This window comes from Odocoileus virginianus, chromosome 2 (assembly GCF_023699985.2).
Source record: "Odocoileus virginianus isolate 20LAN1187 ecotype Illinois chromosome 2, Ovbor_1.2, whole genome shotgun sequence".
NCBI lineage: Eukaryota > Metazoa > Chordata > Mammalia > Artiodactyla > Cervidae > Odocoileus > Odocoileus virginianus.
The window spans coordinates 70,881,657-70,900,962 of record NC_069675.1 but is presented as its reverse complement, the minus strand read 5'-3'; the positions used below and the strand labels follow the sequence as shown (position 1 = coordinate 70,900,962).

Here is a 19,306-nt window from a genome sequence, read left to right as displayed (position 1 = left end):
ATTCTGAGGTGATTATTTTTAAAATTTTATTAATCTGTGATATACTGAGTGTTGCATAACTCTAAAGATAAATGTTTCACATAAAACATTTTCAGTATGTTTAGAAATTTATTTTTAGTTCCCTGTTTTTGAGGTTGTGTTTAGTGCGTTGTGACTATTGGTAGGCATGTTTTGCTACTGTGGGACTATAATTAATAATCTTACATAGTACAGATGGTTGACCAAATCTAAGAGTATATCTGAACTGTAAATTCTGAATGGAATTGCTGGGTCAAAGCATAGATGGATTTTGCCAAATGGCCTTTCTTATGCCGTTTACACTGTGATAATGTTCTTCTTTCTACACATCCTTTCTAATCATGAATTATGCACTTTCTCATCTTTGCCAATCTGATGAGTTTTTTAAGTATCTCAGTGTAGTTTTAATATGTATTTCTTTTATTGTGAAATTAGGATGATCACTTTTCAGTGCTTTTTTGTGACCTGTTATCTACTGGGTTATTCAGTTTTTTTTTTTTTTTTACATGAAATCACTGTGGCTAATGGGGATATAAGATTTTCTTTTAACCATATTTAAAATGGAGAAAATATAATGCTGAGCCCTTTGCACAGATTATTTAAAAAATTAACAGCTTGATCAGGAGTCCCTAATAGCTTTTTTCTACCCCGATGTCAGCTGCCTCTCTCCAGCAGAGACTAGTAAACACAGTAGTGTGTCCCTTTAAAAATCCCTGTGCCTATCTTGTGTAACATATATACATACTTACTCATGTTTGTAGCAGAGACACAAACATGACCAAAAGTAGTAGGTTTATTCCCTGGATAAAGAGAGATAAATTGTGTATTTTGTAAAACATTCCAGCAAATCGAGTTTTTTTTTTTAAAGAAGTCAGTTTCTAAAGGAACTCCTAAAATGTTAAAGTGACTTTTAGAATAAAAACCAGCTTCTTTTAAGTATATAGCCTATGCAAACAAAACTTTTAATTAAATCAGTGATTGATTGGGTTTTTTCCCCTAGTCACCAAATTTAGCACAATAATCTTACTTTATTTTGAAAATATTTTATCCAACTTGTTTTCTTAACCTTTTTTCCCATCAAGACTGCTGTGAGATACTATGTCCTGTTACTGAGTCAAATAAGCTATTCTGTGATACTAAGTCTTGATGATAGACAGCCATGTAAATTTTCTTTGACTTTTAAATTTGATTTTGTTTATGTTAGGTTTCTAAAATGGAATAAGACAGGAATTATTGTATGGAGCAGAGCAAAGGGACAACTTGAGATAATCTTCTCTGACCAACTTTCTGATTGAAATAATGAGAAGAATTAAGTGACTACTTTCCCTTCACCTTTTATTGTTGTTGTTTGGTGTTTTTTTGCTTCCCCCCCCCCCCCAAATCATACAGAATTTGATTTCTATATCATTTGTCATGCTAAAGAAGACAAGTTTAATTGCAAGCTATAATTTTTTGTATTTAGAAGTGAATGTGCTTTTATGTGCACTCCTATATTTCATTCATACTAAATATTGAGTATATTTCAATATGTAGTCAAGTTAGATTAAGTGAGCCTAACATGTTTTATGCAGTTAATAATGATCAGTATGCAGCATTAAAAAAGTTTGAGGGGCATCCTTAAATCTATTTATCTCCATTCATTAAAATGAGGAATTCTACCTAATTGTATATTTTCTTAAGCCACTAAGGCATTTTTAGTTTTTGTTAGTTTACTAGGGCTGCCATAATAATAAAATACCACAGACCAGTGACTTAAACAATAGACATTTATTTCCTCAGAAGCTGAAGGCCGAAAGTTCAGGTTGAGGAGGGTCAGTAGGCTTGCTGTCTTCTGCTGCCTCTCTCACTAGCTTGCAGATGGCTTCCTTCTTGCTGTGTCCTCATGGTCATCTCTCTGCGCCATCTGTGTCCTAATCACCTCTTCTTATAACACCAGTTATATTGAAGTGTTTGAAGTGGAGCCACCCTGACAGCTCTTATTTCACTCAAAGCCTTGTCCCCAAATATAATGACATTCTGACATACTAGAGGTTAGGGTTTCAACATGTAAATTTTATTCCTTTTCAAGATTACAAATAGCCATCAGAAACACTAAAAGAAAATAAAGTAATCCTTAGTCTCACAATCTAAAACCTACCAAGAATATATAGCTTACCAGATTTTTTCGATTAATATATAGAAATTTTATAATATTCTGTTATAAGAATAGACTCATCATGAACATAATGTCTTGGATTATACTTTTTTCCTTTTTCATTTATCAGCATGTTATAAATATCTGTACCATAATCCATTAATCAGTAAATTTCTGGAATTTAGGTTCTTTATACTTTTTTCCCTAATATAAGTAGTACAGAAATAATCAAAGCCTTCAAAAAAAATTGTGCATCCTACCACCTTCCATTGTACTGTAGTGCTCTGCTCAATTGTGCCCGACTCTCCGCAACTGCAGGGACTGTAGCCCACCAGGCCCTTCTGTCCATGGCATTCTCCAGGCAAGAATACTAGAGTGGGTTGTCATTTCTACTCCAGAAGATCTTCCCGCCCCAGGGATCAAACCTGCATCTCCTGTGTCTCTTATATTGGCAGGCGAATACTTTACCACTACACCTAAAGCATAATTCAACCTCTTTTTTTCATTTGTCATCATTATAGACAACAGTTATCATACCATTATTGTATAGCTATATTCTCAGTTAACCACTGTAGAGTTTTGTCCATTTACTAAATGGCCCCAGTTTGCAGTGCACTTTAGCTTCTGATTCTGCCTTTTATAGAACATATTTTGTCTTTTACTTGCATCTCTCAGACATTTCATGACAGTAGCACTGTCCCTACTTATAGCATATTGTAATAGGGTATAGACTGAAAAAGCAGTTAATGGAAATTGTTATGATTATCTTTAAAATCAGTAATTTCTGAAGGAGTTCTAAGTGATTCTCTTATGGTAATGTATAAAAACCTTTAACATCACATTTCCTTTGTATTTATTTTATTGACTTATTTATTTATTTGGTTGTGCTGGGTCTTAGTTGTGGCATGTGGGATCTAGTTCCTCAACCAGGGATCGAACCTGGGCTCCCCACATTGGGAGCACGGAGTCTTAGCCACTGGACAACCAGGGAAGTCCAGATTCTCTTTGACTCAAAGAACTTTTCTCACTTTCCCATTTACTTGTTATTATGTGGTCACATTCTAGATAGTATAAGTTTCTGATAAGTGACCTTTGTAACATTGAAGTAGTATTTTATAGGGGAAATCTCACTCTACTATATAATATATTACTTCTGAAAAATATTATCATCTTATCTTCTGTTTTAATATATCCTGACTTCTTACCTTTCCTTCTTTAACCAGGATTACCTGAACTGGAATTAGAAGCAATTGATAACCAGTTTGGACAACCAGGAACTGGTGATCAGATTCCATGGGCAAATAATACAGTGACAGCTGTAAATCAGAATAAGCCAGAAGAGTGAGTAGTACATTTTGTATATTATCAAGTAACAGATACCATCTTCTACAGCAAAGAACTGCTTTTCCCAAACTAGATTCCAGTTTGTGTTGGTGTTTTGTTTTGTAGATATTAATATAAGGTGAAGGTTTAATGAAAAGAAAAGGATGGGGGAGGACACCAAATCAAACGTTTATTTACTGTGTGACTGCAAGACTAGTGTATATTTTAATTACCAAGAGATTGATATAGTATGCAGCTTTATTTTTCATCTCTTACTTTGCTTTGATTGATTGCCATAAAATTTCGGGGACTGGTAGGTGAATTGGCCTCAGCATAACAACTCTATTGCTCTTGAGTTCTTAGTTGTATAATTATTTTGTCCAGCTTTTCTCTTCGTTTGGAGCAAGAATGCATAAGAAGAGAAGATACTTTCTGCATCTGCTTAGTATCCCCACTTGAGTAGAATTTGATTTCTTAATCCACACAGGTAGCTCTATTTCAACACATATAGTGCATCTCATATATAGCAACCAAAGGATGACTAGGTAGCATTGAGTGTGAAGCCTTAATTATGACCTCTAGTCTCATTTACCTTCTCCAAAGAAGAATCCTTATAGAGGTAGTATTAGTACTAGTGTAATTTTCTATATATCTTTAAGTTTTATGCATCAATTGATAGCAATTGGATTAGACTTTGTATTTCCTACATGTAATCAACAGTTTGTTGGTTAACACTGAGCGTTGGTTAACACTGAGCATTTTTCTAGTTTGATTTCTTTTGTCATGTTACCAGCATGATTTGATCATCTTTGAAAGTTAAGTAGTATATATAATATGTACTGTTTTCATTATGGTTCAATTATCAATAATTAATTGCACATATAGAATATAAACAATGGTATAAATTTTGATTTGGATTAAATGTTTTTTTTTTTAGTTTTTGGTTGATTTTTATTTTCTACTTGTGTTAAAAATTATCTTCTCTTAACTATGTTTGGTTAATTTTTCAGGGTATTTCTGTAAGCTAACATGAAGAATGGGGGAACAAAGTTCAGTGATTGACAAAATAATGAAAAATATATTCAAGCTGCATACTGAATGTTCATAAATTTCTGCACATTAAGTATAGAAAATTTCATTGCATAAGAATTGGTTTTAAAAAAATCTTGGCAATTTCCTAGAACTAGATTTGCATATATGTGTATGTATATTTGTATTCTTAAGGTTGAATACTTATTTGCTATATCAGTCTTTATCTTTCTTATCTTTTGATTCATCAGCCAGTGTATTAGTTCACAATTAGATGAACTTCTCTGTCCACCAACAACAGTCGAAGGAAGAAATGATGAGAAGGCCCTTCTTGAACAGCTGGTATCCTTCCTCAGTGGAAAAGATGAAACTGAGCTAGCTGAACTAGACAGAGCTTTGGGAATTGACAAACTTGTTCAGGTATTTACTATAGTTGGCACTTTTTAGATGATGCAGCCCTAAAAAGCTAGAAAGTTATTTTTAAGCTAGACTTTTCCATATGACTCTCACTGTATGGTAGCTATTTTATAATTTACCCTTGTGAAAGTTATCCAAATATATAATAGTTAAATAATGGGCTTTTTAAACAAAAAGCCTGTCATAATAATTACCGAGTTGTAGCCTTTTACTATGGAACATAATCTTAGAAGCTCTCCCTAGAATAGAATCCAGATTTTATATTATTACTTCTTATTTTAGGACTTAATTTATCCTTCATTCATGCTAGACTTCAGCCTATGACATTCCAACTTCCAGGTTAGTATTTTTGAGACTGGAGTTAAAAAATCAATTTAGTGCATCTTGACCAGCTTTTTTTTTAAATGGATAGAATAATGTAGACTAAAGACTGTCAGAATGCAAAAAAAGGGAAAGTTTCATGTTTTATGTTTTATGAAACTCTGCAGTTACATAAACAAACAGTAGGTCACAATTTAAATTGTATTTATTTCAATAAGTAACAATCAAAAAGTTTGAAAGCCATAGCTCTATGGCATTCTGTTAGGTCAGCTATGAGTTTTTTTTTTTCAAACAAGATAAAAGCATGAATTTTATATTTGACATAGAAAAATTAATCTCTCCTTTAGGAATCTACTTCTCATGATAATCTATTAAATTTAACATTTGTTGATTATTAGGCTTTGCAGTGAGGTTCTTTTCAAACTATTTAGCTCTATTTCATTGATTTAGGGTCTTCATTTTAACCATATTTTCATCTCTTTACTGAGGTTTTAAACATCCCAGTTAATCTATTACTCCATTTCAGAAGCAACTTTCATAAGTGATTCCTTTAAGTATTAATAGCAAACCTCTGGAGTTCTTTATATGATCTCATATCCAAAATTGTATAGAGAAGCATGTCATTCATTGGCAGAAATGTATTTGTAAAATGTTCTGGCTTATTTTCCAACAGGGAGGTGGATTAGATGTATTATCAGAGAGATTTCCACCACAGCAAGCAACACCACCGTTGATGATGGAAGAAAGACCCAACCTTTATTCCCAGCCTTATTCTTCTCCTTCGCCTACTGCCAATCTCTCTAGTCCTTTCCAGGGCATGGTCAGGCAAAAACCTTCACTGGGGACTATGCCTGTTCAAGTAACACCTCCTCGAGGTGCTTTTTCACCTGGCATGGGCATGCAGCCAAGGCAGACACTAAACAGACCTCCAGCTGCGCCCAACCAGCTTAGACTTCAACTTCAACAACGATTGCAAGGACAGCAGCAGGTGAGTACCCTTGTTCAACAGGTGATCCTTTTTAAAGGTATGTGCTAGTAGCTCTATGTAACAAGACAGCCCAAATGCTATTGGACTGACCAAAAGGTTGGTGTGGGTTTTCCATGGGATGTTATAGAAAAACTCAAATGAACTTTTTGGCCAACCCAGTGCACTAAAGGTGTTAAGTCCACTCCCAGACCCTTTATGACACAAAAAGTCATCCTTAGTCTGCTCTGATAAGAATAAGGGAGACTCATTCAATTAAAGACTGCTGGCTCATAACAAAGTCCTTTAACACCAAGAGTTTAAAAGCAATTTACTTACATTTTTTGAGATAAAAAATATTTAGGATGAACATCCCGTATAATTATTAAATTAATAAAATTGAAGCACAGCTTAATTTCTAAAGTAGAGCATCAAGAGAGACTGCTGGTAAATATTTTCTCTCATGACAAATAATATGCAGGTGTAATGACATAAATATTTAAGACTGTTTAAGCAGCAGTTATAGGGATAATCATTAAGAACTAGAAACCCAAATGGTTAAAACTATCCTCTGGGAAATGGGACCAGGAATGTAGGTTGTTGCTTCTGTTGTTATTACTGTTTTGTATTTCTTTATCCATATGTCTGTTTTGCTTTGGATTTTTAAAAAAGCATTTAAAAAAGGTCTCTGGAGCCTTACTAATAGAGGAAGGAAGAGGAAGAAGGAGGTAGGTAAATTTATTAGGCAGCATGATAGAGTTAGCCTTGATTTCAAGTCCTAGTTCTAACCTTACGTGAGGTGGGTCAGTAGTAAAATTATTTACCCTATTAAAGCCTATGACTTCTCTTTAAAAAGAATCTAATTCCTTTATCTCTTAGCTGGTTTGTGGATTAAATGAGATAACATTAATAGATGTTGTTTATTTTCTAAGTCATGTCCCACTCTTTTGCGACCCCATGGATCATAGCCCACCAGGCTCCTCTGTCCTTGGGATTTTCCAGGCAAGAATACTGGAGTGGGTTGCCATTTCCTCCTCCAGGGTATCTTTCCCAACCCAAGGGTCGAACTCACGTCCCCTGCATCACAGGCAGCAGATGGATTCTTTATCTCTGAGCCATCTATTAATGGCTTTAATAGCCATTATATCCAAGTAGAGCTTGGATATAAAGCTCTTAACAGAGTTCTTGATATATTAAAAGAATATATAAAGGCAAATTTAATTTTTTAGAGATTTTTGTTTAATATCTATAAAAATTACACTCCCATGTAGGGGCCAGGAGACTTCCAGCCATATTGCTTTTTGAGTTACAGTGGAATTTTGATGAAAACGTGAGTTGCACTAATTTTGTGCTGCAGAATGGGGGAGTCGAGGGGTACTGGAGAAATGAACACATTTTCAGTAGGTTTCCCATATTTTTCTACATATGCTTCTTTTTGTCCCCCTTCTCTACAAGGATGGTGTTTAAATAAATAGTGCACATTTAATTTAATGTAGTCCCATTTAGTAAATACTCACTATTATTATGAATTTATATCCAATAAATATAACAAGTAATGTAAAATGTGCTTCCATGCCACTTAAAAAGAGGAAGATGATGAAAGGGAGGAAGAGATGGCATAAAGTGAAAAGCTTTTAATGGTAGACTAATAAGGAGTAATTTTTAAATGCTAGTGTGAAGTAAAAGACACAAAGGGAAATTAAGGGAAGAGAAGGAAAAAAAGAGAAACAAAGCGAGGGTATAGTATTAATAATATGTTCTGAACATTATTTTAAAATAAACTGCTTCTTGTTACAACTTGTCAATCATCATTAGACAGCATAAGAATAAGAAATACTTACTAGCTCCCCTGTATTTAATTTTTCACAGAACATGTTTATGATAACTGTACCAGGTTCTGAGATAAATGCAAAGAATAAAGAGATAGAGGCAGTTTTCAGAGCTTATCGTCCCTGGGGTATTCAAAACTTAGTCAGCCCTCTGTATCTTCAGGTTCCGCATCTGCAGATTAAACCAACTGTGGTTCTGAAAGAGGTTTTTTGTTTTTGTTTTTGTTTTAATTCTAGATGAGAAGCAAAACTTTGTGGCAATAAAAACTGCTTGATAAAAGAATAAGCTTCCTTAAGGAAATCTTTGTTTTGGCAATAATTTACATGGTGACTGAATCAGGATTCTCAGCCTCATCACTGTTAGTGTTTTGAAACTGGATAATTCTTGTTAAGGGGGTGCTTCTGGTGCTCTGGGGGATATTTAGCAGCATCCCTTGCCTGTACCCACGAGATACTAAGAGCAGCCCCTCCCCAAGTTGTGATAACTGAAAATGTCTTCATGTATTGCCAGCTCTCCTTTATGAGGCAGAACCCGGTTGAGAACCTCTTGACAAGATAATCATCTTTTAGGTTTACTGTAGGAGGACTTCTTACTGAGGCAATGGAAAAAAACTCCATTCAGACAAAGTGAGAGCAAGCCTGAATTGCGTGTGTGTGCATGCACATGTGTGCATTTATACTCATAGGCTGGGTTTGTGCTTTTCAGTGGCCACAAGCCCCACATACATCTCCTTTAGTAATGCAACAAGCCTGTCAGCGAGACCCTTACAGGCTTTTGAATTTGTGTTACCAGCTCTAATGATTATCAACCTCTCTCCTCCCAACTCCTTAACTAACAAAAATTGAGATTTCAGAGGAGATTAAGGACATGGTGATCCTTTTAGGAGAACTTCTTTGGAGGAAGTTGCTGGAAAATGGGTAAAATTTTAGTAATCAGAAAGAAGAGGCAGATCAGAGTGAAATTGTTGTACACAGAGTTAGGTTGTACACACAGATAGTCGGGGGGTGGGGGTGGAAATAAGAGTATTTCTGAAGGTAGGAATAGATCATTTTTCTTTAACAGAAAGTGCTCGTAGATTGCTGCTTTTAGAACAATTTCTTCTACTTCTAAAAATTGCCTATTTATTTTATAGGATTTTGATTTATTTTTCTAAGGTTGTTTTTTCATATTTGTTACTTCTCCTTTTTCCTCCATCCCCAACCATTTCATTTTCACATTATCTCACAATGCAAAGAATATATAAAGCTGTCAGTTTGAAATCCCAACTCCCACATTCCTGGCAGTGTTACTTTTCTTCACCTGTTTTCATTCTGTGTCTTCTGTTTTTAGACTTGCTGTTCCTTCTGCCTTGAGTTTACTACCCTCTTTGCCACCTGGCATTCTCATCTTTCAGGGTCCCATTGAGCTCACTCATGCTCTTGGTCCCTGCCTTCATGTCCTAGGCTAAGTTAGTTGCTGCCCCATGCTGCTGTACATCTCTCTATATATTCAGGCTATAACTTGTGCATTGCACTGTTCTGTATTGACCTCTGCCACTCAACAGAGAATTCCCAGAAAATAGAAATTTACTCACTTTTGTAGGCTTCAAACTTTATTTAGTATCTTGCATTTACCAAGTTTTTTGACAAATCTTTGTAAAACTAATGGTTAATTTAAACTTATGTCCAAGATCTGACATAAGTTTGAGTTTAAGAAGTATGTAGATTTTCATACTTTTAAGAGCCTCTTTGACTTTTGCAGCCATAATATTGGTTATCTTTATTTTTGACGTGATTCTGGATGTTTTATCCTATTCCACAGTGCCTGAAAGTTATAATTGTAATATTTATATTATATCGGGCTTCTCCCTCCAAGTCATTTTGTTTTCTAATCTAATTGGAGTCAAAAAATGAATGAAACTAGAGTTAAGAATTAAGCTTGTTAGAGATGAGAGATTTAATCACTATTCACAACTCTTTGGATTCTCTTATAAAACTTTGAGAGACTTTCTAGTTTATAAATAGTATATTAAAATTTATTAAATGTATTAAATATGAAGATATTAAAATATATTGATAGGTTGACTATTTTATAAGAAATTTATAAATCATAAAGTACTATTTCAACACAAAACGAGGTTGATATTATTGTTACTATTATCTCCCTAACCAGTTTATTCATATCACATTATTGAGCAAGTAATCCTTGAAGCAGTAGATTGTTTATCAGGAAATACCCTTTCTAAGGATGCTTGTTTTGTTACCTGCTAAAGTTAAGGCATACCTCTGATATGGAATCCTGAGCCTGATATAGACAGTATCTTTCAAACTAGTGTACCATAGAAGATTGTTCTAGGAAATAATAATAAATGGCTATATGTCAGAAAAAAGGTTCACGATAAATGAATTGCATAGTTTATCCCCTTCTTGGAGCTCCACAATGTGCTTTAGCCAATTGAAGGCTCATAGAATTACTACACTAAAGAAATCTGTTTCACCTTGTGTAACCCATTATTTCCAATGCTTAATACAGCACAGCATGCTATTTTCCTGGCACATCTATTAATATCCTGCAGAACAATGTTCTTTAGAACACCAATTTGGGAAATGCTGGTCTAAAGTATAATTACTTCTTCTAGTTAAATAAATAGTCCATTTTCTCAGACCATTTGTTTCTTACATAATTCTCTGCAGCTAATGAAATCACATTGGATTTTTCCCAAATACGTGCCCATCAGACAGGTGCCCTCCAAGTCAGAAGTACCTCAACTTTTCCATTCATCTTCCAGACCTTTACAGAGTGTTCCCTATGTATATGTACTTTTTTTACTCACAACCCTTTAAGACCAAGGCTGATGTTTCTTTTTTCTCCATTATTGCATGTGTCTGAAATAATTAAATATTAATGAGTTTTTAAACCATGATATAAAATAGATAACCAACAAGGACCTAGTGTATAGCACATGGAACTTGTTATGTGGCAGCCTGGATGTGAGGGGAGTTTGGGGGATATATTGGTATGGCTGAATCCCTTTACTATTCACGTAAAACTATCACAGCATTGTTAATTGACTATCAATTCAGTTTGGTCACTCAGTCATGTCCAACTCTTTGCAACCCCGTGGACTGCAGCACGCCAGGCTTTCTTGTCCATCACCAACTCCCGGAGCCTACTCAAACTCATGTCCACCGTGTTGGTGATGCCATGCAACCATCACATCCTCTGTTGTCCCCTTCTCCTCCCGCCTTCAATCTTTGCCAGCATAAGGGTCTTTTCCAATGAGTCGGTTCTTCACATCAGGTGACCAAAGTATTGGAGTTTCAGCTTCAGCATCAGTCCTACCAATGAATATTCAGGACTGATTTCCTTTAGGATGGACTGTTTGGATCTCCTTGCAGTCCAAGGGACTCTCAAGAGTCTTCTCCAACACCACAGTTCAAAAGCATCAATTCTTCGGTGCTCAGTTTTCTGTATAAGTCCAGCTCTCTCACATCCATACTTGACTACTGGAAAAACCATAGCTTTGACTAGATGGACCTTTTTTGGTAAAGTAATGTCTCTGCTTTTTACTATGCTGTCTAGGTTGGTCATAGCTTTTCTTCCAAGGAGCAAGCGTCTTTTAATTTCATGACTGCAGTCACCATCTGCAGTGATTTTGGAGCCCCCCCAAAAATTGACTATACCCCAATACAAGATAAAGAGTTTTTAAAATTACAAAAAGAAAGCATGATAAACATATTTGTGTGCATATATATGTATATAACACTGCAGAACACTAAATATGGCAGAGCATAAAAATAGAATACATGCACCTGTAATATATGCATATAGGCATGTGTGCATGTACATACATGTACGTACTTGTATATATTTGTGTTGTGTGTGTATTCTACTTTTAAATGCTCTGCCATATTTAGAGTTCTGTAGGCAGAAAGTATTTGATAAATGTTAGGAATTGCCACCTTTTGGCAAATAAATGTGAGAAATAATCTTACTAAACCTGCAATACTAAAACCTCTTAATAATCAATAAAAAGTTTATGTTTCTCTAAAGGGCCATGCTATATGTTTGTGTGTAGCAGTTTATCTCATTGTTCTATTTTTCTCTAGTTGATACACCAAAATCGGCAAGCTATCTTGAACCAATTTGCAGCAAATGCTCCTGTTGGCATCAATATGAGATCAGGCATGCAGCAGCAAATTACACCTCAGGTAATGTGAGAAAACCAGGCATTGTTAGTACTTCTCTAACCCAAGTTGTGTTTCTTAGAGTGTTGACTTAGGTGTTTTTGAAATGGTCTGTGAACTCATCTCTTAATGATGTTTGTACTGTAGCTTTCTTTTAGAATGAATTTATAATCAGCTTGTGATACCCCCTACTGATATTTGATCTAAAGCTGAGGGTTCTTTGTTTCATTTTATTGTTATTGTTGTCATTGCTATTAGGTATCAGGTGACTAAGTAGAAAACTCTTATTGCTGTCCTGAATAGTATCAGTAATAAGAAGCCAAGGATATGAAACTGTGTGCACAGTACCTGAAACCTGATCAAAACCCAGTCACATTGCTTAGTTATCTTAACTGCCTTGTGTTCTCTGTTCAGTCTGAGCATCAGCATTTTCCAATTTTTGTTCTAACAATCCTGTGTGTGAGCTCATAGCCATTGAAAGTAAACATAAAAAGAACCAGGTAGCCTTCTAAGTGTGATACAGTCTTTCATCCTTACTTCTGCACATACTTTAATATTTTTGCTTCAACTAATATTTTTGCTTCAACCACTTATTATTATTTTTTTTTTTTTTGGCCGCACCATGTGGCTTGTGATATCTTAGTTCTCCAGGGATTGAACTTGGGCCCACAGTAGTGAAAACACTTAGTCCCAGCCACTGGACCACCAGGGAATCCCCTCAACCACTTTTTTTTCCCCCCAACCAAGAACGCAAAAATTGGGGAGATGAGGTATTTTAGAAAGGATTCAGACAAACTTTTCTCCATAAAATGGACCTCGTTGGATTGAGGGCAAATACTAACCAAAAGGATAAATATTGATAGAAGCTCCTGTTAAGCAGCAGATATTGGCGTCTCCATGGATCCAGACTTGGGTTTCTCTGCCTTAAAAGTCTCAGTGGTTAGTTCATGCAAGGGGAAATCGGTTATAAGGAAACAAGACCCCACTGTTGGAATTCACATAAAGACAACTTCTGTTAAGAAGTCATGTGTCAGTTTCTTCCATATTGGGCTACTTCTGGTTGGCAAGTTTCATTTTTATGAAGCTGTATGCTTTAATAGCTCCTCGACCTGAATGGACATTTTCTGAGGAAGGCTTTGTTGATGTGCCATGTTGCTTTGCAAGTTAGCCCAAAAGGAGACTTCAAACTAATTTTACCACTTCTTTCATCATTCATAATATTATAGCTATTAAAATACTTACTCTAATGCCTGGAGCAGTCTCATACTACAACATTGCTATAAAATACCAGGGTTCATTTATTTCTGTGTATTATTTTGTTTCTAATTAATGATTTTCTTTTTAAGTGATCATTTGTTTGGCCTTGGATCCTAGATTTCTGATTCTTCCTTTTCTAATGGTATTTGTAGGTTTGTCTAATTGTAAAGATAATGTACATTCATTATGGATAATTTGGAAAATACATAAAAGTATAATGAAGAAAATTGAAATCACCTATAATCACATTTTATTCACTTAAGTGGAATAAATTATCTCCATGAGAAAAGAGAAAACTAATATTCTCCATACTAGAAATGTGGTGAATTTTGTGGAAATGAAAAGAAGTCCCCTAGTAACCTAATGCCAGATAAGATAGAAATCATCAAGCACATTTTCTCTCCTTTATGGTTTTCATGATGGCCTATATTATAGTACTAATCAATATATGTTTTCATTGACTTTTCTCAGTCCTGTTTGACTTTAATATGTAAAATGTACTTAATTCATTTTCTGTCCTGTGGATGTTATTTAAGAGGTTTTCTTCCTTTTCTGTTTTAGTTTGCCTTGTACACTGATAATTGCTGCAATTCTGTTGCTCCAAGCTAGTAGGCTTTATCCTGTAAGCTTTCCAAGGTAAGGGGTAATAATAATAATATTAATAAGGGAAGATTTTTTTTTTCTCTCTTCTTTAGCCACCCCTGAATGCCCAGATGTTGGCACAGCGCCAGCGGGAGTTGTATAGTCAACAGCACCGACAGAGGCAGCTAATACAGCAGCAAAGAGCCATGCTCATGAGGCAACAAAGCTTTGGGAACAACCTCCCTCCCTCATCTGGACTGCCAGTTCAAATGGGGAACCCCCGTCTTCCTCAGGGTGCTCCGCAGCAATTCCCCTACCCACCAAACTATGGTACAAATCCAGGAACCCCACCTGCCTCTACCAGCCCTTTTTCACAACTGGCAGCAAATCCCGAGGCGCCCTTGGCCAACCGCAACAGCATGGTGAACAGAGGCATGACAGGAAACATGGGCGGGCAGTTTGGCACTGGAATCAATCCTCAGATGCAGCAGAACGTCTTCCAGTACCCAGGATCAGGTATTAGGATTTACACCTTTATGTTGTTTTTGTACATACAGTTGGCCTTCGGTAGCCACGGATTTCTATCTGTGGATTCAACCACCCCCACCAAAAAAAAAATTCCAGAAAGCTCCTCAAAGCAAAACTTGAACTCCCTGCACCCTGGGAACTACTTACATCATATTTACATAGCATTTACACTGTATTAGGTATCAAAAGTGATCTAGAGATGATTTATGGAGGAATGTGCATGGGTTCTGTTTCCCCATTTTATCTAAGGTACTTGAGTGTCCATGGATTTTGGTATCTATGAGGGCCCTGGAACCAATCCCCCAGGGATATGAAAGGAGGACTGTACCACATCAGACTCAGGTCTCTCTCTCCACATGTGTTTTCAGTTCACTGACATTGAGGCAGTGCTGAAGAGGAAAGATGCTGAGGGAGTTCCCTGGTGGCCTAGAGGTTAGGACTGGGGCTTTCACTGGCGTGGCCTGGATGACCCGAGATCCCACAAGGCACTGACACAGAGGTCAGGAAATCCAAGCTCTAGGCTTACCTCTTGCTACCGAGTGGTTGAGTGGTTTGAGGCTTCTCTCTTCCATAACTAAGGACTGTCTGACACTAAAATTTTTAACATTTTGTCTGCAAAGCACATTTTTACTGTCTGTCTTTCTTTCATGGATCCCTGTAAGAATGTAATGAAAGTCCATGTCAGACAGTGGGTATAAATACATAAGGCTCAAAATTTACATACAGATTTTTATTATCTTGGAATTTTGTTTTTGATAGTTTACATAGGGATTGTCAGTCTTCACAGATTATCTCAGACCTCTCATTGGTGTTGCCATTTTAAGCTGCTTAGGTTGTAAGCTATTCCTCTGAAATATCAGGCAACTTTTTGGCTTCCAAAAGCTTTGTTCTTTTTTAAATTTTTTAATTTGCACTCTCTCTCTCCTGTTTCCTTTGTCCTGTTGTTGTTCAGTCGCTCAGTTGTGTCCAACTCTTTGTGACTCATGGACTGCAGCATGCCAGATCTCCCTATCCTTCATCTCCCAGAGCCTACTCAAACTTATGTCCATTGAGTCGGAGATGCCATCTAACCATCTCATCCTCTGTCATCCCCTTCTCCTCCTGCCTTCAATCTTTCCCAGCATCAGGGTCTTTTCAAATGAGTCAGCTCTTCGCATCAGTGGCCAAAATATTGGAGTTTCAGCTTCAGAATCAGTCCTTCCAATGAATATTCAGGATTGATTTTCTTTAGGATTGACTTATTTGCTCTCCTTTCAGTCCAGGGGACTCTCAAGAGTCTTCTCCAACACCACAATTCAAAAACACTCCTTTGTCCTAGGTTATGATATCTTTTTTGATTTTTCTATCACTTGGAGATTCTAATAAGTAGTGCCATTAAAACACATTTGATTAATCTATCAGGTTTAACTAAACTTTGATGCTAAATTAATGGCAAGTTTCTGTAAAAAAAAAAAATAAGTTGAAATAAATCCGTTTATTTTAAAAATGAAAGAAAAAGTAAACTTTCATCCTGCTTCAAAATGAATTTCAGTAAGAAGTCTGCTATTTGACTTGAATAAAATGTTGAAGCTATATAGAGATTTTTTCACATGGCAATATGCTTATCAACTTTGACAGCCAAATCAATTTAGACTTTTTATTCTGGTGGCAACAAGTGCTGAAATTCTTTTGACTGTTAAATTAAGTATCTGGGGAGACATGTGTCAAAGAGCATCAGAATTCTCTAAGACGTTTTAATCAAAATTAAGCCACATCAGTTTCTTTGTCCTCAAGACAATGAAGTCATCTTTGGCTGGTTTATATCACTTACACTATATGTGTGGGCAAGAAAAGGGTTATAAATCCCTATCTTAATTATAAGATTGTCTGAACAGGAGTGGCTTTCAGAAGAGTTGTATTTTCCTGTGTCTTTTTTTTCTTTCCTTGTATCTTTTGATTTCTCTATGCAAAGAATTTGATGCGGTTCCTTCACCTAATTCTAGCCTACAGAAGTACTTCTTCCAGCATTAGAAGTCTTATGTAGTTAAGTCTTATGTAATTTCCCCACTGCTCTTCCAAAATGACAACTTAGCCAAAACAGCAAATAGATTCTTAGTAGCATTTTTGATACTGATTGTAGAGCTTTAAATCAAAAGATTTATTTTATTCATTGGGGAAAAAATAACTACAGATAAGCTAAACATTAATAAATTCCCCAGTAGACTCTTTTTAAAAAATAAGGTATTTAACTGTACTTCTCAAAAAACTAAAAATAAAACTACCATGTGACCCAGCAGTTCCACTACTGGGTATCTATTATCTGGAAAAAAAGAAAACACTAATTTGAAAAGATACATGCGCTCCAATGTTCATAGCAACTTTATTTTCAATAGCCAAGATATTGAAACAACCTAAATTTCCATCAACAAATGAATGGATGAAGAGGACATGGTATATGTATACAGTGGAATACTACTAGGCCATAAAAAATATAATGAAATTTTGCCATTTGCAACATGGATGGGCTTGGGAGGATATTTTGCTAAGTGAAATAAGTCATACAGAGAAAGACAAATATTGTGTGATATATCAATTACATGTGGAATCTAAAAAAATAAAACAAATTAGTGAATATAATAAGAACAACAATGACAAAACCAGATATATATGTAGAAACCATTAGTGGTTACCAGTGGGGAGAAGGAAGGAGGAAGGGGCAAGTTAGGGGCAAGGCAAGAGCTACTATGTATAAAATAAGACAAGGATATCTTGTACATCACAGGGAATTTAGTCAATATTTTATCATGATTATAAATATATGACCTTTTAAAATTGTGAATCCTGTGTTGTACACCTGAAACTTATGTAGTATTATACAACTATACTTCAATTAAAAATTAACTAATTAAAACAGTTCTGTAAATTTTCAGTTATGCTCTTTAATGCTTCATCTCTGGAAAGCCAAGAAAGGAGGACTTCTATCCTGCTCCTGTTTCTTTTTTAAAAAAATATTTATTTGGCTGCACTGGGTCTTAGTTACAGCATGCAAGATCTAGTTCCCTGGCCAGGGATCAAACCCAGGGCCCCTGAAGTGGGTGCACAGAGTCTTAGCTGCTGGGCCACCAGGGAAGTCCCCTGCTCCTATTTCTTGACAAAGCCACCTGAAAAGGTGGTGATCCAAAACCCCTTTTTTCTTTGAAGCTGACACAATTTCCCTCAGGGTTGTGGATTGTGTCTTTGATCTCTTGCAAATTGTATATAGAACACAGTGATTGAGATAATGAGTGGGTGAACTTCCTTCTTCTCCAGGCAGTGTAACCAGCTGTGTTACTACCCATTGTAAATGCTGTATCTGGTACCTGGATTTTTCTTCCAGTCCTACTTTTGATTGACAAAAAATGCTTTTCACAAAATAAGATTTAAAACAAAAATAAAGTTAGTATTTGTACTACAAACAAACCCCAGAAGCTAGGTACAGTGGAGAGAGTAACAGTTTGTTTGATCCATTTGCATTTTGAAATGAAATGGCAGAGCTTTCAGGTCTTCCATGGAAAAAACAAAAGCACAAAGGAAAAATTTTTTATTTTTCTGGAGAGCATAAAAAACATTTAAAGGTGCAATATTTTAAATATTTTCTGTTGCTCTAACGTATAAACTTTCTCTAAGTTGATTAGCAAGCTGGTAGAAAGCTTCAAGACCAGGTTTTATGTTGGTACAAGTTCAAGTTCTGGAGAAATTTTAACCCTTTCGAATCAAGCCTTCTCCAAAAACAAAAACAAAAACCACATGTTTTCTAAATAAAGTTTTATTGGAATACAGCCATGCTCATTAGGTTACATATTGTCTGTAGCTGACTTCACACATTAGAGTTAAGTAGTTCTTACAGAAATGTTATGACCTGCAAAACTGAAAATCTTTACTATCTGAGCCCTTTGCAGAAAAAGTTTGCAGACCCCTGTGTTAATCAATGATAGTAAAGCCAAAGGATGAATAAATTAGTTTTGCTTTAGTCCTTTGTCTTGGCATCTTTCAACTTAATGTTTATTGTTGTTTAGTTGCTAAGTCATGCCTGACTCTTTTGCAACCCCATGAATTGTAGCCTGCCAGGCTCCTCTGTCCATGGGATTTCCCAGGCAAGAATGGGTTGCTGTTTCCTTCTCCAGGGAATCTTCCTGACCCAGGGACAAACCCATGTCTCCTGTATTGACAGGCATGTTCTTTACAACTTGAGCCACAAGGGAATCCCACAGCTTAATATAGACCCAGCATAAATGAAGGAACGCAGGTAATAATAATGACAGAGCATACTTTCTTTTATTTCTGAAAACAGAAAATTTTTCTAGACTATTGTGCCATAAGGATGAATACATAAGAACAGGATTAGAAATTTAAAATTTATTATCTACTGTGGTAATATTCAAAGGAAATAAAAGGGAAATTTAAAAAGAAACTTTTGTACCTATTTCATGGATTCTTTAGAACCAATCCAGAGCTCCCTTTTCTGTGAACTATAGTAAACGTGCTACTTGCGCTCACTCCTAGTGACCTCATCTACTCCTGTGACTTCAGTGACTTCTTTATGCCAGTGACTGTATCTCTAAACCAAATCACTCAGCTCATGTGTACTGCTGCCTGCTGGACAGACAGACTTGAATTTTCCACCAGGACCCAAACTTGACCAGAGCTAGATGCATCAGCTCCATTTCCCCTTCCCTCCATATCCCCATGTTCCACCTTAACAAACCTCTCAAGTTTCAA

At 35.9% G+C, this 19,306-nt stretch overlaps 1 protein-coding gene across 13 annotated transcripts in view; it reads left to right on the top strand.

The window, feature by feature from the left end:
• The window catches only part of NCOA1 (nuclear receptor coactivator 1), a 208,772-nt gene that overhangs the window by 168,256 nt on the left and 21,210 nt on the right, over positions 1-19,306 (top strand). For all 13 annotated transcript variants that reach the window (XM_070450884.1, XM_070450916.1, XM_070450905.1 and 10 more), the window contains 5 exons: positions 3,376-3,493; positions 4,756-4,924; positions 5,916-6,230; positions 12,125-12,226; positions 14,155-14,557. In XM_070450884.1, the coding sequence (XP_070306985.1) occupies positions 3,376-3,493; positions 4,756-4,924; positions 5,916-6,230; positions 12,125-12,226; positions 14,155-14,557 (1,107 nt within the window). The remainder of the gene's footprint in view (positions 1-3,375; positions 3,494-4,755; positions 4,925-5,915; positions 6,231-12,124; positions 12,227-14,154; positions 14,558-19,306) is intronic.